Source organism: Sabethes cyaneus, chromosome 1 (genome assembly GCF_943734655.1).
Source record: "Sabethes cyaneus chromosome 1, idSabCyanKW18_F2, whole genome shotgun sequence".
NCBI classification, from domain to species: domain Eukaryota; kingdom Metazoa; phylum Arthropoda; class Insecta; order Diptera; family Culicidae; genus Sabethes; species Sabethes cyaneus.
The window spans coordinates 20,434,034-20,456,695 of record NC_071353.1 but is presented as its reverse complement, the minus strand read 5'-3'; the positions used below and the strand labels follow the sequence as shown (position 1 = coordinate 20,456,695).

Genomic DNA, 22,662 nt, shown 5'->3' with positions numbered 1-22,662 from the left:
GACTCCATTTCATGCTTTTTCAAAAATATCTTATGTTAATTTTATAATATTTTAACAAAGAAATTTATTAGAACCAAAAAGAGCCATCTAAAAAAGAAGTTTCAGAATCCCTGAAATGCACCATGCAAATCAATAATTGTTGAAATTTTTCATTCAACTCGTGAACTTTAAATCCTAAACGCTGCTCACAGGCTCGCCGGCAGCCCACAGCTGGGTCGTCACCAAAAAGCCATAAATAAACTACTGATATCTGTTTCGATTCCTCGTTTCCCGTTCCAAAAGTGCCCACATAAGTACCGGTTATTCACTGCCGGCGACGTGCCTTGAATGGAAATGTCAGTCACTCAGTCAGTAAGCCAACCAGCCTGCCAGCCATCAGCCAGTCTGCCAGCCAGCCGTCAGCCAGCCCACCAGTCAAGCGTCGTCGTCTCCGATGATGGCATCGCGAAAAACGGAAACAACAGCTGGTGAAGGCGAATCTTATCTTATCGCATCCCGGACGGTCGTGCGTGGCTTACGGTAATAATATCAATTTTCCATCCACAACCGAAAGCAGGGCGTGTCTCGATCGCGCGGAAAACAAGCCATAATATCTTAAGCGGCCTGTTGCTACCGGTTGTGACCCGACGCTGCTCTGGCGGATGGGGCACAATGGCAGCAGGGAACTCATTAAAGTATATTTCGGAACCCTATCGCAGTGCACAGAGGGAATCCTGCTCATTGGCCGTGGTGAATGGCACGTCTGGCCGAGTCAAAATAATCGGAACGCTCTCTCCAGTCAGTGGCCGGATGTAGCAGGAAAAGGGAAGGCTCGGCTGTTAGGGCTGCCATTGAGCTGCGGTTTATCAGTGAAATGAATCGAAACCGATTCATTTTGAGGCGACTTGATTGCGGGGAAGGAGAAACGGGAAGGCAACGAGTATTTCTATTAGTTTTGATGGGTTCGTTGGCGGTAGTCTGCGTGGGTTGTAAATGAGGAAATTGAGTTGATGTTTACAATGGCAATCGAATGAATAGCCCGTTGACATGAAAACACGGCCGCTTCCGAAAGCGGTCGTTACGCCCAAACACGGACACTTCCGTGGACTGAGGGCACCATTATCCTATTTTTCGAAACGGCTTAGCGGATCGTTGGCCGATAGTGATCGGTGTAATTTATTGCTTTCTGTCAGTGGCTTTGACAATCCCGTTGCGAAGGCAGGACACGGTGTGCTGTCCTCGGTTTCCTCTGTTCTGGAGTGGAACCGAACCGATAATGGCTCGGTACTAGCTGGCGGTCACGTTGATTGGCCAGATATTATCTTTGTGGTTTCGATGGTTGTTTGTTGGTAAGCAATGAGCGTCGATAGCAAATTCGGGCTCGCTTGGCTTTGATTTTTGTTTCCTACTTCAAACGCCGCTGTCAGCACAATCGTGTAATTACAACATAAAACCATGAATTAATTTATCGCATTGGTGCAGCATTTATATCGTACACATTTCTTCTATGACAGAAAGCTAAGCTCCTTATTACCGTAGCTCAGCACAGCAATATTATGTTAAAAATATTTGATTTTCTAATCACCTCCACGTCGAACTAATCCTTTTGACGTGTCGCTGGTAACGTTCGTACGGGTAACACACACATGGTAGTGCTCTAGCACTAAAATATGACGAAGAATTTATGCAACCGACATCCCTTGCCATGCTAATGGCATTCGACGTAAGTGTGACGGGACGAATGTAGCGCGCTTTTGCTCACTTCGAGGCTTCAGCCCTCTTAGGTGGATCTAATTAGATCCGGAATAAGAGAACTGGAAGGATGGGATGTTGCTACGCTTCTCCTGTTGGCAGTACGTAGGTCTTGAATATAAAGTGCCTGAAGTGGAGTGTTATGGCGGGTGACCAGACGCTGATTGCATCCGCGGAATGTTTGTCTTTAAATTGTGAGATGATGTGCCTCGGTGGAAGAATGGCAACTCTCTTTCCTTTGAATAATTTTCAAGTCAAAGATTATGCGATTGTATAGGGGAAAGACGTCTGCAGTAAGACACTTTTAGTTTACAGTCATAAATTTATTTTCAGTCAAACCATTAGCATTGATATGCAACTCAATAACAAAACAAAGCATTTAACAAAATTCACTTGACCAGGTTTGTATTTTGCTACGTGTTTCCTGTTTCATTGTTCCGTTTTTCTTCGTTTCCTGCTCCATTTTGTCATATTTACAGATTAGCTATTTCCCATGCTTGTTTTGTTGTTCACTTGTTCACTTGTTTTTTTTGTTATTTTCTTTCTCGTTTTTAATATTGTCGCTCCTCTTTTTCCCTTTCCCTAACTTTTGTTTATCTTATTTCTTTTTTATTTGACGTCTTCAACTGTGTCGTTTTCTTCTTTTTGATGCTCTGTTTTTCGTCTTTTCTGTCTTTTTATTCTATTTTTGGCTTCCCTTCTTCCCTTTCCTTTCTGTGATTGGAATTCCATTTTCATCACCCGTTTTTCGTGTTTTTCTCTTCCGTTTTACCTTTTTCTTTAGTTCATTTTTCTCTTGTTTTATTTTACCGGTTTTTGTCAAAAGTTTCTCCTTTTATATCACGTTTGACTTTTTTCCGTTTTTCTTGTTTTCTTCCATCGGTGTTTTCTTCCATCGGTGTTTTCTTTCTCGTTATTCTTCTTTTCTCTGTTTGTTTATCTTGTTTTCTGTTCCGTACTCTCTTTCTTGTCACCTCTTTTTTTGTTCGTTTTTTCCTCCTTCTCTGCTCCTTTTCTTTTCTTTCCCTGTCCCACTTTTTGCCCTTTCCAGAGTCCTAAATTTCCTTTGTTTCTGTTTTTGTCTTTCTTCTTCAGTTTTTTTCTATTTCTCTTGTTTTCCTGTCTCGTTCTTTGTCATTTTTACCCATTTTCGACTTTTTTATTTTTTTTTGTCTTCCCGGTTGTCGTCTCTTCATAGCTTTTTTTAACTACTTTTCTGTCCCGTTTTACGTTTGTTCGTCGTTTGTTTGTTTTGTTCGCCTGTTTCGTTCTATATTCTACTTGGCCTCCTTCCCTGCCACGTTCTGATTTTCTTTTGCTCATCATCCTTTTTACATTCTGTTTTTATTTTTCCCCGTTTAATTTTTTCTGTTTCTTTTTTTCTCTTTTTCTGTTCTTATTTCAGAATTTAGCTGTTCCCGATTTTCTACTTTTGTTTTTCTCCTTTTCTATTTCGTTTTTCCTTCCTTTTCGTTCTATTTTTCTTTTTTCCTGTCCAGTTTATTCTCATTTATATCATTTTTTTCAGGGTTTTTACTTCTTTTCTCATATTTTTCTTCTTTTTCTTTCCGTTCATCTTTATTTTTTTCAAATCTCTTGAATTTTGACCTCATTTTCCGCTTGTTCTTTGCAATTTTCTTCGTTTCCCATTTTTTTTATATCCCGTTTCGCTCTCATTTTATCGCCTTTTTTGTTTGTTTTTCTTTTTTCATGCCCTCTTCCGTTCTTTTTTGCCTCTTCTTCTCATGGAGAGTAGCAGGAAACGGATTACCTGTAGATCCATTGTTGATCTGTCTGTAAATAAGTAAAGTAAATATCCTAATATTTCCAATAGGAACTGTTTGCTCTGTTTAAACTAGGTAAATATTCAGGATCATCTTCCACCGGTTCTTCTTTACTTCCACTTTTCAGTTACCATTTTGCAATATTTTTATTCAATTTTTTCATTTTACTATCCTCGCTCTAAGTTTGACTTTTGATCTTCGACTTTTGATTATTATTAGCTTAGAACTTGGAAATTTAAACTTGAAATTTGGGACGTGGAACGTGGGTCTTAGAGCTTAAGAGGTGAGGTTTGGCATTTGAGACTTGACATTTGGCTCTATTCAGTTTCCAATTTCCTGATTTCTGTTTTCTGTCCCGTTCCTTTGTTCCGTTTTTTTTCTATTCGTGCTCCATTTTTTCTTATTTTCAGAAAAGCTTTTCCTTATCTTTTTCACCCAGCTTTTATTTTCTTTTTCGTGCTCAATTTTTTTACTTCTCTTTTTTCCTTTCTTTCCGTTTTCAGTTTTCGTACTTTTCTAACTTTTTCATTTCCTTTCCATGGTTCCTTTTTACATCTCCGTTTTTCATCATTTTCTGCTCTGCTCTACTATTCCTGTTCTTCTTTGTCTGTTGCATTTTCCCGGTTTTTGTCCCAGATTTCTTCTTTTGCCGCTTAAGCTCATTTTTCGTTTCTATTGTTTTCCTTCACCGGTGTTGTTCTTTTCTCGTTTGGTTTCTCCTGATTTCTGTACCGTATTCCATTTCTTGTCTCGTCTTTGTGTGTGCGCGCTGCTTCCTCTTCTTCTCTATCTATTTTTCCGAGCCTATTTTTTGCTTTTTCCTGAGTCCTGAATTTAATTTGTTTTGCATTTTGTTTCTGCTTCCTTACTTACTTACTTACTTTCTTTAGCAGCCGAGAGCCGGGGTGGCTCCTGCCGTATCAAGAATTCCTCTCCATTTTACTCGGTCCTGGGCTACTCGTCGCCAATTCGTTGCGCATTTCGACACACGCAAGCGGCTTCAACCTGATCGAGCCACCTAGCACGTTGGGCCCCTCTATTCCTGGGGCCGGTGAGGTTCTTGAAGAGAATGGATTGTACTGCCATAGATGTTAGGCATTCTTGCGACGTGGTCGGCCCACCGTAGTCTCCCAACTTTCGCCAGGTGTACGATGGGAATCTCTCCGAGCAGTGCCTGTCCCTGTAGCTCGAGATTCATAGTCCTCCGACACACTCCGTTTTCCGTTTGTACTCCGCCAAAAACAGTCCACAACACCTTTCGTTCAAATACGGCTAGTGCACACATGTCCTCCGTAAGCAAAGTTACTGTCTCAAGAGGACTACCGGTCTAATAAGCGTTTTGTACATCGTCAGCTTGTGCGGAGGCGTATGCTCCCAGATCGAAGCATCTTGCGGGGCAAAAGTAGGCTTGATTTCCAGATTGAATGCGTCGTTGGAACTCCTTACTCGTATTACTGTCGGCGGTGACCAGAGATCCCAAATATACGAACACATCAACCTCAACCATCCAGTTCATCACCAACAATTGTCACTGTCCGTGGGAGGCGAACGTTGCTTTCTCTGGAGCCTCTTCCTACCATATATTTGGTTTTCAATGCATTCATTTGTAACACAATCCTCTTAGTCTCCGTTTTTAGTCTGGGCGTAGATTGCCTCCGCCGTCCCAAGGTTTCCAGTAATGATGTCGTCTGCAAGGCTAGGCGTTGGCTACTCTGAAGATCGTTCCTCTCGTTTCGATGCCCGCTCACCGGATCACACCTTCAATAGCGATATTGAATAACATACAGGACTGTCCATCCACTTGCCGCAGGCCTCTGCGCGATTCGAAAGGACTCGAGAGTGTCCCCAAAACGCGCAAGTAGCACATCACTCGCTCCAGAGTAGCTTTGATCAGCCGCGTCGGTTTGTCCGGAAAACCGTACTCGTGCATTAGCTGTCATAGCTGCTCTCGTTCAACTGTATCGTACGCTGCCCTGAAATCCACGAAAATATAATGCGTGGGCACGTTGTACTCTCGACATTTCTGGAAGATTTGTCAGAGAGTAAAAATTTGATCCGTAGTAGCACGACCCCCCATTAAACCCGCCTGATACTACCCTACGAATTCTTTTGCTATTGGGGATAGACGACAGAACAAAATCTGGGAGAGCACCTTGTGGGCGGCGTTGACCAACGTGATGCCGCGGTAATTACAGTAATCTAACCGGTCGCTTTTTTTGTAGATGGGACAGACTACTCCTACCATCCACTCCTCCGGTAGTTTCTCCTCCTCCCAAATCCTAGAAATTATCCAATGAAGTGCCGCTGCTAGCGGTTCTCGGCCATTTTTGTAGAGCACTGCCAGGATTTTATTTTATTTTATTTTCTTCTTTTCCTGTTCTCATTTCCTCCCGTTTTTTCTCCTTTTGCTTTCCTATTTTTCTTTTTCGTTTTCTCCCTTTTTCTGTCCAGTATATCCACATTTTCTTTGGGGGTTTGCCTTCTATTCAATCATATTGCTTCTTTTCTCTACCGTTTTCTGTTTGTAATTTACTATTAATAACATGACGAAAACCTTCCAGTTACAACGCTTTTACTCAGGTCAAGGAAGGAATTGGACTTTTTTAATTTTGCATTCACTTTCCGTCCTTTTTTCCTCATTGCCTCTCACTTTTATTTTTTTCTGTTCCGTGTTTCCTATTCACCACTTCTCTTACCAGATTTGAGTTTATTTTCTTCTTTTTACCTTTTTCTCGTCTCTAGTTTTCCTTTTTTCTACCTATTTTTATCTCCTTTGCTTCTCGTTTTTCTTCTTCGATGCCCCGTTTCTCTGTCTTTTTATTCAGGTTTTGGCTCCCTTTTTCCCTTTCCACTCGGGTTTACCTTCGTAACTACAATTTTTGTCTTTTTCTTTTCCATTTTACCTTATTCCTTAGACCGGTTTACGTGATTTTTTTGCTTTTTCTGTACTATTTCCCGTTTGTTGCTCCATATTTCTTATTTAATATCCCGTTTAACCTCTTTTTCTCGTGTTTCTCGTTTCCCTCCTGTCTCGTTTTCACTCTTATTCTTTCTTGTTGCTTTTTTCTCCTACCGTCTGTTCCCTTTCTCTTTATTTATGTCGTCAACCGCTGTAGACTAGTATAAGACATGTATAATTTGCCGCTTTCTCCCGAGACCTGAATTACCTGTGTTCTGTCTATTGTCTTTCTTATTCTGTTTTTCAAAGTATTCAGGCATTGCTTGTCTTTTCCTGTCTCGCGTGTTGCTTTTGCGTTTTGCCCGTTTAGACTTGTTTCTTTATTTTTTTCGTCCTGATTTTTGTATTTTTTCACTTTTTATCACGTCCCTCTTCTATCCTCAGTTGTTCATTCCTCTGTTCTGCACTTACTACTATTATATCCTGCTTTTCTGTTACGTTGTTATTCTTTTCTGTTTTATCCATTTCGTTTTCTGGTTTCATTATTTCTCCCCATTTTCTTTTTCTTTCTGTTGCGTTTTTTCTCTTTTCCTGTGCTCGTTTCACCATTCTCCCGTTTACACTTTTTCCGTTTTTTCTCCATTTTTGACTAATTTTTTCTCTTTTTCAGTTCAGTTTATCCACATTTTCTTCAGTGTTTTGCCTTCTTTGTGCAATCATTTTTCTACTTTTCTCCTTCGTTTTTCATCTTTTTCGGTCCAGTCTCCTTGTTTTTTGTTTCGTTTTTTCTTTTGACATCTGCTGTTTACTTTTTACCATTTTTTCACATTTTATGTTCCATTTTCCCTCTCATTTTGTCACTTTGACTCTTTTTTAACTCGTTTTTGCAGTCCTATTTTTCCAGCGTTTGCCTTCGTGCTCCTTTCCATTTTTCTCCTTCTTTCTTATTTTTTTTCTTTTACTTTTTTCTGGGTAGCAGCAGGAGACGGACTACCTATTTTTTCCAGTTTAGTTGACTTTACGTCTTGTGACAAGACCTGCATAACCTACTTCCAGCATCTAACTCGGTCCATCGTAGCTCGTCTTCCAGTGCAAAGATGACTTTCTTTCAAGAGAAAGGGAGCCCGATTCGAAACAACAGGTTTAATGTAGGCACCCGGGTGCTCTGCTTAGAGTTAAGTGTATTTCTGAAAATACTTAGATTGCTTAGTTCCTTAATGTGGTTTGGTAAAGCATTGTAGGTTTTTGTGCCTTAGTAGAGGAAGGACTGTTTAGCCATTTCGGTATTTAGCCGGCCCACAGATAAGTTATACTGTTTTCTTAACGCATATCTACGACTCGGATTCGTCATGAGTTGTTACTTGTAGGGAATGTACAGAAGTTCTACTCGCTGTGCCCCAGATAGACACCAGACTGCAGTATGGTTGCAGTATGGACTGAACTAAAGCATAGTAGACAGTGTTTTAACGTTTTAGAAGGAATAAATGAACCGGAATTTTAAGCGAGGGGAATGGAAGATCATGCATTTGGTCTTGAGAAGATTCAGCGATAGAATATTTTCAACAAAATATGTCTGTACTATTGACAGATCAGTGCAAGGATACGATAATGACGTATCGTCTGTGAACATCCTTGGTTTTCCACGTAGGGGTAACTTAGCGAGATCGTTAATGTACAGCAGAAACAGAAGCGGTCCTAAGTTGCTGCTCTGTGGCACGCAGGTTTGATGTTCAATGTTTTCACGTACGTACTGAGCTCTTCCAGTTAGGTAGATTTTGATCAACCCCGTAATAGGAAAGTATTTGTAAATGTCTTTCGTGGTCGATGGTATCAAAAGTTTTTTATTAAAACCAGGGAGAGGACTCTTGCTTAAGACTGAAAGGACTGAAATCGGTCGGTAGTTATTTACATCCAATTTATTGTCGCGTTTGAAGATAGGAGCTTCTTTCGCATTTTTCAGACAGTGGGAAACACAGTGTTGGACTTGTTTTTGGGTTACTCGACTTATTCTGATTTTTAACATGAACTAATCTAAATCAAAACCAATAATTTTCAATATTTGTTTGAATTTAGCAGTTATCTATGATATTAGGCCGTATGAATAAAAGAGTTAGAGCAAACTCTCCCATAAAATTTACACGGGGAAAGCAAAGTAAACTGTTTTATTCATATGCTCTATTGTTTCATTTATTTTACGACATCGACTTCATTCATTTCATTTCAGAGTCATGAAATCCACAATCTTGAAACGTACACACAGTATCTGGTTTCAATTCAAGTATTCAACCCGGAAGGTTTGGGCCCACCAACAACGGTTCTGGTAATGACGGACGAAGGAGGTAAGCAATAAGCATGTAGAAAACCTTTAATCTGCACCGAGGTTTAAATTGCTGTCTCCCCTCCCCAAACGAGAGCCGGTCAGGAAACCGATTTATAATTCATTTTGATTTATACTCCCTTCAAGATCCCATCACAAATTTCGGGTCCCTCCCCAGCGATATAAATGGGAGAATATTAATTACCTGATAAAGTTCGTTCATCATTGATAACTATTTTCTTCGCACCCCACCATCGAATCCCTGTTAGTCAGATTGTCCGCTTTAGCTAATTTGTCGAAAGTAGGCTTCTTATCGTCATCGAAATTAATCCTTTTCCCCCTCCACATCCTCTGAAAGTAAAACACCGGCAATTATTTACATTATTATTTGCATTGATAAACCGAACCAACCTTCCCTGCCTGTTTAACTCGCAATGTTCACACCTCGGATCGGAGATTCATTAAAATTCATAACCTCAAAACAGGCTTATTTATGTCTTGCCGTCCGTTGTGTTTATCCCCTGTTTTCGCTGCCGCCGCCAGTTCCCAGTAGGCCTCGAAATCTGAGCATCCTGGAGGTGACGTCGACAACGATTCGCATTAGCTGGCAGGAACCGGACCGAAAGAACGGTGTAATCCACGGTTATCGGGTTTATTACGTGTATCAGAATCAGACGTTGCTGCATTTACCCATACTGAAAAGCGACGCCATGCAGAACTCAATCTACTACTACACGCTGTCCAGCTTAAGTAAGCCACTGCATGAAACTTGATTCGTTCGGGTTTAAAGTTTATTTTTTGTTCCGTTTACCAACAGAACCGTTTACCGACTACCGCATCATAGTGGCCGCTTTCAGTCTGAAATATGACGGCGAACCGTCGGAGGTGTCCATTCGGACGGACATCGCCGGCCCTAGTGCACCTCGCTTCGTCAATCTGACGTGCTATTCGGAGGACGCGCTGTTTCTTGCTTGGCGCATTCCGCAGCACTTTTACAACTCCGTTAATCACTACATTGTCAGCTACCGCAACATGGACTACACCCGGTCCCGGGAGATTCGTATTTCTGCGAACGCTTCCATCGTAGAGACGTCCGTTGTTCTGCAGAACCTGACCACCGATTCGAACTACGAGCTGAAGGTCCGGGCGGCGTCCATCAGTGTGGTTAATCCGAACAAGGTCATCTTGGGTCCGTATTCGGAATCCAAAAAGGTAAATCGAACGTTGCTGGATTCGACTACTGGATTCTTTATTTGTTTGTGTTTTTTCTTTGACAGATTATGCTGCACGCTAACTGCGATCAGCAGCAGCCTCCGTCGCTTTATCATCACTACGCCGATTACGATTTGATAGTCCTAGCCGGTGCTGTCATCTGCTGTTTTGGTCTCCTGCTCATAATTCTAGCGATCGTCTTGTGGAAGTAAGACTACGTTAAACTAGTCAAAGCTTACCTCTAAATTCGTTTTTCGTTTACTCCTAGAAAATGCTTCACCACCAGCTACACTAACGAGTCGGATTCGACCCAAAGCGACCTGAAGCAATCGCAGCAGCAGCAGCATCTGCAGCAGCAACACCAGCAGCAGACGCAGATCGACTGGAAGGCGACCTGCGACACCAACGGTATCATCCAAACGACCGTCCCGGTGACGAAGATCCTGCAAAACGGCAACCATCGTCATCTGACCATCGATGGGGACTGATAAAGGGCCACCGAAGGCAGCGCCGGTGTCGACATGATGCACACCGACGGTGCCGAATGGTGGCCCCTGGAGCAACTCCAGCAACTTCCGCCAGATGTTGCGTCCCACTCGACGACGACGACGACGCCGCCGACGATGATGACGACGACGACGATGATGATGATGAAGCGAGCGGCGTCGACCAAGGCAACAACGGCGGGACACACCGTACTGTTGCTTCACGTTCCCGACCTGGAAGTGATGATCAATCCAGAGGCTTGAGCAGCGTGGCTTTTCTTCTGTTCGATTTGTTTTCCGTTCTGTTTTTTTCTTCTGTCGGTTCTGCCGTCGTTGTTGTCCTGTACAGGTAGTGAGTTAATTGACGCAATTCGACGCAACGACGGTCGGCCGACTGGAGGTGAACGAATGCTAGGTGAGAGTTTGAGCTTTACCGCTTGAAGGTGTAAAATAGGGTAGCATATTTTAGAGACAAGTAACGTGAGATGAACAAAATGAACCTACCGGTGACGCGGTGCTGGAAGGATATTGCCAATACTTTTTTTTTTAATGTTAATGAAAGCATCAGTGCGACAACTAGAACGTACTCTCGAGGAAGGCAAAGAGCGAGACGATAGAAGATGTGTGATATTTTTATACATATTTTCCGGGTGTTTGGGAGAAATTCCCGCTGACTTGCTGCTAAGCAAAATAAGTGAAGAATAAATTTTAAATGGATTAAATGGTGCTACGTTCCTACAGTATCGGTGAGCCCTGATATCACAGCCTAGTAGAAATGTTGAGAACTGTTGGTGGAATATTCACATAAACGTAAAGAAGTATTCAGTTATGGTTGATCTGCTGCTTTATAGGAATCGGTTGGTACGGGAGGGCCCTGCCTTTTTTTACTTTTCCACACTTTCAAGTCATTGAATGAATTTAGGCATGTCTTCTAGTTCCGTTCAATTCCATGGCCTACTCTCAGGAGTACGTATAATTCTACAAACCACATAAGCCTTTATTGGACACTAATTATCTGTGCTAATTCCAGCCAATAAACCCGTTTTGGTCGACAAATTTCAAGCACGTGTGAAAAACGGTGTGCTATTTCAATCACACCCGCCTAAGGTTCGCATTTCATGTCGGAAATTCACGGGTGCTTTCGGTTGGACTGCTTCCAAACCCGCTCTTCTCTAGCCAAGCCTTAATGGAAAATCTCTGCGAATCCAAAAACGCCAAACGCCCACTCGAGCTCGGTCCGTCCGTTGGGCTCGGTCGGCCCAGCTGGCGAGAGTATATTTAATGCAAATTTATGCCATAATCATAATTCCGGCCAGTTTGTCTTTTGGTCATCGGTCCGGCAGACCGATTATGGTGGGTTATATCCCGCCACCCGCACGGCACGGTAGTCTTTGATTAATATATTTGAATAATTACTTATCTGCCTTTTTCCGAGCCGCTAGCCGGTTACTAAGCTACACATTGAATCACTGCAAGCGCAACTTTTCCACTCTGCCTAGTCATTCACTGAATAACTGCAAAGAGATTGCAAATAAACTCATCATCATATATCAGAGATATTTTTAGCGAAACTGAAGACGTTCAGCTCCGTCTGAAATGCATTCACCAGCTCCAAAGGACAGCAACTGTTTGGCGCCTTTTTTCATCTTCTCTAAGATTTCTTTCTTTTGCTGCAGCTTCGCTTGAAAGAAATTATGATCAAAAAAAAAGATGCAAGCTCCATCACCTCGTCGTCCCCGACAAACTACTTCCTCCCGGTCAAGTCCATCCGGAAAAAACGATTTCATTTTCCCTTTATTTGCTCGGAATGGAAAATTAGTTCCATTTCTTAATCTCTTCGCCAAAACCCTCGCACTGCACTGCACTGCAATTGCCGGGCTCCGTCGATAACGAACCTGGCGGCCGAAGGAGATTAGCTTGCTTCGAAATTGGATCCTCCCGATCCAGCTTGTGAATGCTTTTCAGAGCGGAATTCTCGGGCTCGGAAAAAAGTGTTACTTTGCTGGACAGAAAACTGATTTCTGTTTCCTTTGCGTGCCGAACACGAACAAAGTGCTCAGGAAAACAACTTCGAAGCCAAAGGATGATGATTGAAAATATCTTCGTCCGCTGCGAGCTCGGGGTCTCTTTGAATAGTCTAGTGAATGGAAGGGATGGATGCTGGATTCTATTTGCTTTGGATTAATTTGCAGCGCAAGAACGGTGAAAGATACACGAAAGTACAGAAACTCCAATCGGTTGATGGATGACGTGCGATGTTTGTACAGTGCAGTTTATTTGTGATTAAGAACATTATTTTGAATAATTTTTAGCGCTATTTTTCATTATCTAAGTGTCATACTGATTGTCCGAAAAACAAACCAGCACTGAATACTATGGAGAATCCTTTACTATTCGGTGGTACTATATTTCGGCAAAGGTAAATAATATGCAGACACTTTTCCCGATTACAAGTGAAAAATTCACAATGGCGATCCTGCCAGAAGCTTTACTCTGCGCTAAGGTAAAGACCATCGTGGATTGGTAGAACTACACAGAGCCGAAAAATACTGTACGAATCAGGCAAACAGCGCAAAGTAGGTTAAGGGGGCATAGTACTTTTTACACCATATTTTTTGCCTTATTTCAAATATTTTTTTTCGATAATGCGAAAAGCGAATCGGTTTTTTGCATTCTAAACATTGCACTTTATACTAATATTTACAATTTTGTTTGCATATGTGAACCTCTTTCCCTCTCCCCTACGGCTCCTTGAACATGGATTGGCGCTGGGAAGCTTATCCGAATCGAAAAATTCCAAAACGAATATACATGAAAAATCATTAAATTATCTCGTATTTGACCCATCCTTTTTTTAACGCATTCTAACGCATAACAAAATGGCGGACATGCAAACATAAAAGTAAGGTTTTTAGTCGAAAAAATTGACTTTAAACATTTCTAAAAAATACATGGCTTTGAAACAAAAAAAAAAAGAATCATGAGAATTGCTTGAGCCGTTCTTGAGATATTTATGGTACCGACTTTCAAAACCCGATTTCGAGAAAAACGGCGTTGAAGTTTTTATTCGCTGTGTGATCGCTCCAGACATGCGCGGTACAAATAGCTGTAACATTGTCAATTTTTGGAATTCATCGAAATGACTTGAAACACATATGGTCAAAATGTTAATCTCAAAATCTTTCGAAATAATCAATAAAAAATTTTTTTTTTTTTAATTTGAAAAAGTACTATGCCCCCTTAACTTACGTCTGCTCGATATGCACCACACGACAAAGCCGCCCTCCCCACCCAAGTTACAATTCTAAGTTTTATTACGTTCTATAGTGGTTTTCATGACCAATTTTGTAAAACCGCTAATAAAACTATAACCTCCACTGGAATTTTCTGATGGCCGCTATAAAACTGCCTTCTGACCAAGTGGCCCACTCTTCAGAATGTTTTCATAACCTCTATAAAAATCAGGTTATAAGCTCAAATAATCGTATCACGCTCTGCTGAAAGCAGCAATAAAACCAATTAGGCTTTCGCTACGTGACAGCTACCACCATAATAAAACTTTTCGCTTTTCGCTCTGGTAAAAGCTAAACCAGTTCGCCAGTTTTGTCAACTTGAAAACACTTCGGTGACCAGAAAATTTAAAGGTTTACTGTCAGACCATTCTGATCGAATTGGCGACCATAATAAAATATCCCATAGAATAATTAATAAAATTTTGAACAATCTTAGTTCGTTTCCAGTACATGCGCATTAAATTTTATCGTGTATATTGATATGATAGGTGGATAAAATCAACGCACTATTGAAATTTTGCAATTTTCGAAAACTGATTGTTTCAACAATATAAATATAGAGAGACTTGTTTGACCAACGTTACTAATTTTGGTTTTAGTGATGGCGTTTTGATCATCGGGTTACTAGTAAACTAGTTTATTTAGTCACACTAAGCCAAACAGTAAATAAATTTTCATGATCTGTTTCTACGTTGAATAGCGCTTTTCCTCTGGTAATCGGTAGACGGTTCCGCGCGAGTTTTCAAAAAGTTTCTGCGGCTTACAAAAGTACACTGATAATAAAGCATTTACAAGCTGCAGACGTTTTAGAAGTGGCAGAAAATGTCGCCCGTGATCAGAAAACTTATTTCGGTCATTTGTTGGTTGTCCGTAACGGCGAAAAATTCAACTTTTCCCTCGTTGTCTGTGTTATTATGGTATTAACTGGGCAAGAAAGTATAATAAACTCTTCAATCGTTGTGTGGCCCTTAAAAGGACTGATTGTTATCATAACTACAGCTTGCAATAAACTGGCACTAACCGCCAACCAGGCACGGCTTGTTGCAACGGTCCAACCGGAAAGCCTCAGCAGCTATGCGATCGACGAAGCCGTTCGTGTGTGGTCATGAGTCCCGATGAAATACCAGTCCAGGTGGCCAGCTGCAAGTGACGTGGGATAATTCTGGTCGTTTTGTTGTCGCGAACAGCTTATTTCCTGCCAATTCCAGAACTTCAGCAGCCAGATATTCCGTCCAGGCAGCGAGACGAATGCTCCAGCTCCAACACGCTCAGCATACTTTCCTTTCCGCAGCAGCCGGTGAACACTACCAACCGGGAACTGCAGACGTGCACGACTCGAGCGTGACTTTCGTTTGCCCTTGATGCTTCCTCCTTTGTCGCGTCCAGACATGCCAATGAGATGTTGGCAGTAGCTCAGCTTCCGTTTGAATAATGCTGTTCGTCGGCTTACGTCGCGTTATATAATAGAGTAAGCGACAAGAATAGGTTCCGCCCATTTTTCATGGTACATCATTCCATCATCTACGTTGAAGAAACTGGAGCATTTCAATTCCAGTCTGAACAAAAGTGCAAAGTTAGATTTGTGTTGCTAAAGAAAACCGAGTGAAAAGCACTAAGTTCCAAGTTTCCTAAGTTTCATCAATTACCGAAAAGCGTTCTTTTAAGAACGAACAAATTCTTATTTGAACATGCAAAAGATGTCACTGAAACTGCTATAATACTACCCAGGTAACCAATAAGCATTAGTATAAGCCATAAATCAATCGTTCATAAGCATCCCTGGCGTTTTACATTGCGTTCTGGTGTTTATCAGCCTTTTGTCTGCATAACTGTTGCAAATTGGCATCCACAAATAAGCATTGTCAGCACTATAAGAGGGCTAGCAATACACTGGCCGTATGTTTTGCCAAAATAGTATAGAAGTAGCAATAAAGGCAACTTAAATACTTATTGGTTTGCATTTAAATTGCATTGGAAATGCTTAATTACCTGGGTAATACTGCTTTTATGACGATATAAAAGATTGTTGTTCTCCGCTGATCACAATAAAGTTTATTGAGCCAGCAATAAATTGTTAAAACAAAACATTCGGTTTAGTTTTAATGCGTTTTCCTGCGCATTTGTTGCGGTCAATAGTGTTTAATGTGGTATTAACTTGGTTCTAATTTCTATCACTTGTTCACGTTGGACAATTTTTCAATGAGACGATTATCGAAATCAAACTAACTGCAGCACCGCTCGTGTTGCCGTCGGTAGTACAGCACAATAAGTAATTATCAAGGCAAATAGCAATCAAGGAGAGATGGTAGGATATCATTTAGTTCGCTATTCTCTTGTAACTTTGTTATAGTCGAATTAAATGGAATTTTCCATTGACTTTCTCGTTGATTCCTGAATTCTACCAACACTTGTTCGATAATAATTGAAAATTATTCCAACCAATCACAAAGCGACAATTTCTAGTACGACCGAGTTAGAGTTATTTTCAATTTTTCAATGACGCGCATTAAAAATCAATAGTTTTCTATATTTTCTGTATTTTCCAATTCGATTTTCCGATCAATTGGTGTGAATATCTTGGAAATCTATTGAAAATTTACTAAATTATTAGCCGAAGCGTGAAAGTGCGTTTCCACTTTAATGACGTCATTTCCAATAACCAATCACGAAGCGAGAATTAAAACATAAGTAAAACATAGGTTCATTATTTTCAATTTTTCAATAGTTCAGCATCAAGAGCCCATACTTTTCTTTATTTGGGTCAATTCTTAGAAGATTTTCCGATCGATTGGTGTAAGAATATTGAAAATCGCTAAGCTTTTAGCGTTCAAAACCTGACCACTTTTCGAGAAAGATTTTTTGGAATGACACCCTATCCCAAACCTTGCTGTAAGACGTAGCCCTACGTCAAAACGGAGGCCAGGACGTCTGGGTAACAAATCAGCGCGTCGAAAACCATAGAAGAGGCTCCAGAGAGACGACTATTGACCGCGATGAACTGGCAGTGATTGATAATCTCTGGTCAACGCCGACAACAATACTAGTAAAGAGATTCAACGACGCATTTAAGCTGGAAATCGAGCCTACTTTTCCTTTTGCTAGACGCTTCGACTAAGGCGCATACGCCGCCGCACAAAACCGACGATGCATAAAACGCTGACCGATGGTCCTCTACGGACTTGAGACAGTGAGGTTGCTTACGAAAAGTTTGCCGTATTTGAGCGAAAGGTGTAGCGGACTAAGAGTTGACGTAGGCGTATGAACCACAAGCTGCAGGCCAGGATTCTCATCGAACACCTGGCGAAAGTTGGGAGACTACGGTGGGCCAGCCACGTTACAAGGATGCCGGACGAATGTGTAGTTAAATCTGATCTCTTCAAAAACCGCATCAGTAGCTGGAATAGGGGGATCCAAAGTGCTAGATGACTCTGCTAGGTTGAAGCCCAAGCCACCTAATTTCATCTGAACGGTAATAACATGTCATTTTGGTAGAAACCAAATGAATAAATAAAAAACGGTTTTCGTCGTCAATTATACTGTCTCTATGGTTATGCCTCCCAGTTGGTCTCAAGGTAAGATGCTGGTCTAGTAAGCCAGTCGTCGTATGTTGGAATCTCGGCTGGGAGAGGCTGGAGTCAATAGGATCGTAGCAACTGGCCCTGCAATTGTCCAGTACTCTAACAGCTGGCTGTCTGTTATAATAAAACAGAAGATAAAGTTTCGATAACGGAATGTAGCACTTAGGCTTTTCTTTTTTCTTTGCTGGGGTGGTGGTAGGCTGCCCTACTCGCTATATCAGTCGAACAGAATTGATTTTACCGAAAACTGTTGGCGGAAAATGTTGTAAAATTTGATCCTAGTTAGAGCTAATGGGTGTGCGCCGTTAGGCATACAGACGATAGGAATACGAACGATAGGCATGCGAAAATTAGGCATAATGGACGTTACGCATAATGGCGATATGCATAATAAATGATTAACATAATGGATGGTACGCATAATGGACGATAGACATAATGGACGTAACGCATAATTTATAAAACTTCGCTTTCCTATGAATACGCATTTGAGCCAATAATTGCAGCGTCACAATGCGTACAATGAGAACCGGATCCGCCCTTTCAACATTGCATTGAACGTTGAATCACCGCAGCATTATGATTTAAGATTTTTTATGTCTTCTGTTGGAAATAGACGGTGAACGCGGGAAGGAATTAGACTTGCCTGTTTTGCGTCCGAAGTTGGCTGAAACAAGTCACGCAGAAAAAACATAGTATTTTTATTTCACCGAAAACAATCAAAAAATCTCAATAAATTCATTTGGCATAATCCTGCTTGGCTGCTTGACATCGTTTGTCATAAAACCGTTGGCATAAACATAGGGGACTATTTGGCAGAAAAGCATTTAACAGAACGACCTTGTAGCATAATTCCGTAAAAACATCTTATGACTTTCCGCAGATAATTCAGGTCGGGACGGATGTGCGTCGGAAGTGCCCTTGCCGAAGTCACATCAGATTCAATCAGATTTATATTCGCTTTCCTAGGTCTACCGACTCTTGTTAGTTTTCCCTGGCCCCCGCAACGACTCACCGGGTAGATACCGAATAGCCGAATAACAATTACCGTGACCGCTCCTAATTCTGCGCAACTCCCAATTCCGCGCATTTTTCTTTATATTCTAGAAAATTAACAAATTTATGATCGAAATTCCTTGCAATGATCAAATTACCCAGCATAGTTAGAAAGAATAATTAGTGTTAGTCATGTTTTAGACAAAAAGACTGATTGCATGGCTTACTTTCGTTGGAAAAATGCGACAGAGTAGTACGCAAATTTAGGCACAGATTTTTTTTATTCATGTTCCAAATTCTGCGCAGTAATGTATTCTTCAAAGAAATTGCGGAAGAATACGCAACCTCACCCAAATGGCTGAGGTATAGAGGCATGAAAATTCAAGTAGAACCTTTAACTTGCATTGATTGGAATCCTGCGTTGCGACTCCGGGTCCGAACCTTACTTACTTACTTAGGTGGCTTGCCGTCCTAAGACAAAGCCTGTTGAACAAAATTTCTCCATGTAACTCGGTTGAGGGCTACCGCTCTCCAATTCCTCGGACACCGAGTACTCTCCGTCAGATCTCGCTCCACCTGGTCTAACCATCTTGCTCGCTGCGCTCCTGGTCGTCTTGATCCTACCGGATTTGAGGCGAACACCATCTTTGCAGGGTAGTTGTCCGGCATTCTTGCAACATGCCCTGCCCATCGTATCCGTCCAGCTTTAGCCACCTTCTGGATACTGGGTTCGCCATAGAGCTGTGCGAGTTCATGGTTCATCCTACGCCTCCATACTCCGTTTTCCTGTACGCCACCGAAGATCGTTCTTAGCACTCGTCGTTCGAAAACTCCGAACACTCGCAGGTCCTCCTCGAGCATTGTCCATGTTTCATGCCCGTAGAGAACAACCGGTCTAATAAGCGTCTTGTACAGGGTGCACTTTGTACGGGGACTTAGTCTGCTCGACCGCAATTGCTTGTGGAGCCCATAGTAAGCACGACTTCCGCTGATAATACGCCTCCGAATCTCACGGCTGGTATCATTGTCCGCCGTTACCAGTGAGCCAAGGTAGACAAATTCATCGACTACCTCAAACTCATCGCCGTCGATCAATATACTACTGCCCAAGCGGTGTCGTTCGGCCTCGGTTCCGCTGGCCAGCATGTACTTTGTTTTAGACGTATTTACCTTTAACCCAATCTTTTCTGCTTCGCGCTTTAGTCTGGTGTACTGTTCAGCCACCGCCACAGATGTTCTGCCGATAATATCCATGTCATCGGCAAAGCAGACGAATTGACTAGATTTGTTGAATATCGTGCCCCGCGTGTTGATATCCGCTCGGTTCATAACACCTTGTAGCGCTATGTTGAACAGCAGGCATGAAAGACCATCACCTTGACGAAGCCCTCTGTGTGATTCGAATGAACTTGACAATCCACCCGAAATCCGAACACAGCACTGCGTACCATCCATCGTAGATTTAATCAGTTTGATGAGCTTCCTGGGGAAGCTGTTTTCGTCCATGATTTTCCATAGCTCTTTCCGGTCGATGGTATCATATGCGGCTTTGAAGTCAACGAATAAATGATGCGGGTCCGAACCTACGAGCGTGTAATATCCAGTATGCAGAATCAACTCGCCCTTCACGTTATCGACAATAAAATATTTAAAATAAGCCAATCAAAATGATAACAATATTCCTGTGCTACCTGGACTGTACAAGAACGCCAAATCATGGATTTATTTATGGTAATGGCTAATGCCGGATTTTTGACGTGTTTTTAGCGTATAAAGACATAAACAACATGGTATGAGTATTTATTGTTACTTTTTAGGTGCGCAGAATTAGGAACAAACATGCGCAGAATTAGGAACATGGTCAAGAAAGAGCGCAGAATTAGGCACCGTGGGTAAGTTTACGAAAAATATACTCGATTGTTGGTCGACTTTTAATTCCCATGTTTTTTACCAGGTACTACAGACCGTAGCACTACACGTTGCTGCTATCAACGTTATTTATTTAAGTCTAGAATACTTATAATAGCGGAAGAATCATAAAAATGTCTAAACTGCGCAGAATATGGTACGTTCACGGTAACCGAAATGATGCCCGAATTTCAACAACTATCGCAGAAGTCCGAAATTGCATTTAGCCGAACTACGAAGGGCCAAACCACCACTTGGCTGAATCTCGCCGAAAACTATTTTTTCGCGTTTTAGAAAAATATCTTCTCTTCTCACCTTACAATTCCCATTTGACTTTCACAATCGCTAATTGTTTCCTCATCATAAAATTCAGATGAAGTAAGGCCATTACAAATATTTAAAAAAGTTTTTGTCCCTCCGGTGTTGAGCCACTGAAGGGGGGGGGGGGGGTGAAAAAATAACAAAGAGAATTTTTTAATCGAGCAAAAAGAAATATGGATTTATGGCATTTTTATTTTAAGTTTAAACGTGAAAACAAAATCGCTTCTTGTTTTTAATATATACGTTGTTAATTTCCATGCAAAAATCTACGAAAACAAGACAAAAACGAAAGATTTTTTTTGCCGATTTTCGGAAATTTCGCTGTTTGAATTTCCATTTCAATTTCATGCTAGAAACGTTAACTCAACTCGTACACTCATTTTTCAAGTTTTTCAAGCTGTAGAGCCCACAGAAAATCGATTTTATAAAAAAAAATTAACTCATATCCTACAAATTATTTTTTTGTCCCCCGATTTTTCAAACCAATTTCCAAGGGGGGGGGATGACAAAAAGTTTTGAAATGATTTGTAATGGCCTAACTGTGCGAATAGAGTCCTTGTTAGTACAGGCCGGACTCGATTATCCGGGGATTCGATTATCCGGGTTTTTAGACTCGATTATCCGGGTGAAAAAAAATATATTTTTTTCAATGATTTATTTTAAACTGTAATGTTATAGTTTTCATGCTCCATGATGATTCCAACTTGACAAGTATTGATTCACCTCCCTAAAGCTACAAAATTCCTTTCTTATATCCCTTTTATCGGCGAACAAAACAAAAATAAATCCTGCGATGATGGAATCAGTTTTTTACTTAAAAATCATCATCATCATCGTAATCATCAGAAAAAAAAAATTGCAGAAAAGGAATTTTTTAACTTTAGGGGAGATTGATCAATAAAAAAAAACATTTATAATACCTAAATATTGAAAAACATAACACACCAAAAATAATATTGTACAAAAAAAATCATCAGTGGAAAAAATCGTAAGAAAGGAATTTTCTGACCTTTGGGAAGATACATCTATACCTATAAAGAAGGATTTCTGTCTGTCTGTCCGTATGTTCCTTATAGAATCGAAAACTACTGAACCAATCGGCATGAAAATATGCATGTAGAGGTTTTTTGGGGCCAGGAAAGGTTTTAGTGATGGTTAGAAACCCCTCCCCCCACTAAGAGGGGGGGCTCCCATACAAATGAAACTCAAATTTCGGCATAACTCGACCACTAATCAAGCAAATAGAACAAAATTTGGCATGTGGGTGTTTTCGGTGACAAGAATTTATTCTATGGTGAATTGAGACTCCTCCCCTCTTTATAAGGGGAATTATAACTCCTCTCCTCTTTAAAAGGGGCCCGCTGCCATACAAATTTCCTCATAACTCGAGAACTAATCAAGCAAATGGAACCAAATTTGGCATGTGAAGGTTTTCGAGGGCAAGAATATTTTCTATAGTAAATTAGGACCCCTCCCCACTTTAACAGGGGGGGCTCCTGTAGCAAAGAAGCACAATTTTCCTCATAACTCTAGAAGTAATTAAGCAAATGGAACCAAATTTGGCATGTGGGTGTTTTTGGAGACAAAAATTTTTTCTATGATGAATTAGGACCCCTCCGCGTTTTAGGAGGGGGGGGATCCTATACACATGAAATACAAATTTCCTCATAACTGAAGAACTAATCAAGCAAATGGAACAAAATTTGGCATGTGAAAGTTTTCGAGGGCAAGAATATTTTCAATGGTAAATAAGGACCCCTCCCCACTTTAAGAGGGGGGGCTCCTATACAAACGAAATACAAATTTCCTCATTACTCGAGAACTAATCAAGCAAATGGAACAAAATTTGGCACGTGGGTGTTTTTGGAGACAAAATTTTTTTCTATGATGAATTGGGACCCCTCCCCACTTTAGGAAGGGGGGCTCCTATACAAATGAAATGCAATTTTCCTCATAACTCGAGAATAAATCAAGCAAATGGAACCAAGTCTGGCATGTGAAAGTTTTCTAGGGCATGAATATTTTCTATGGTGAATTAGAACCCCTCCCCACTTTAAGAGGGGGGTCTCCTATACAAACGAAATACAAATTTCCTCATAACTCGAGAACTAATCAAGCAAATGGAACCTAACTAGACA

General features: G+C 41.1%; 1 protein-coding gene across 1 annotated transcript in view; it reads left to right on the top strand.

Annotated features, from left to right (window-relative positions):
- The window catches only part of LOC128745464 (protein sidekick-2-like), a 52,383-nt gene extending 41,952 nt beyond the window's left edge, over window positions 1-10,431 (top strand). The window contains exons 6-10 of the mRNA XM_053842540.1: window positions 8,639-8,753; window positions 9,275-9,481; window positions 9,549-9,943; window positions 10,009-10,151; window positions 10,212-10,431. Of these exons, the coding sequence (XP_053698515.1) occupies window positions 8,639-8,753; window positions 9,275-9,481; window positions 9,549-9,943; window positions 10,009-10,151; window positions 10,212-10,431 (1,080 nt within the window). The remainder of the gene's footprint in view (window positions 1-8,638; window positions 8,754-9,274; window positions 9,482-9,548; window positions 9,944-10,008; window positions 10,152-10,211) is intronic.
- Window positions 10,432-22,662: the final 12,231 nt, after the last annotated feature.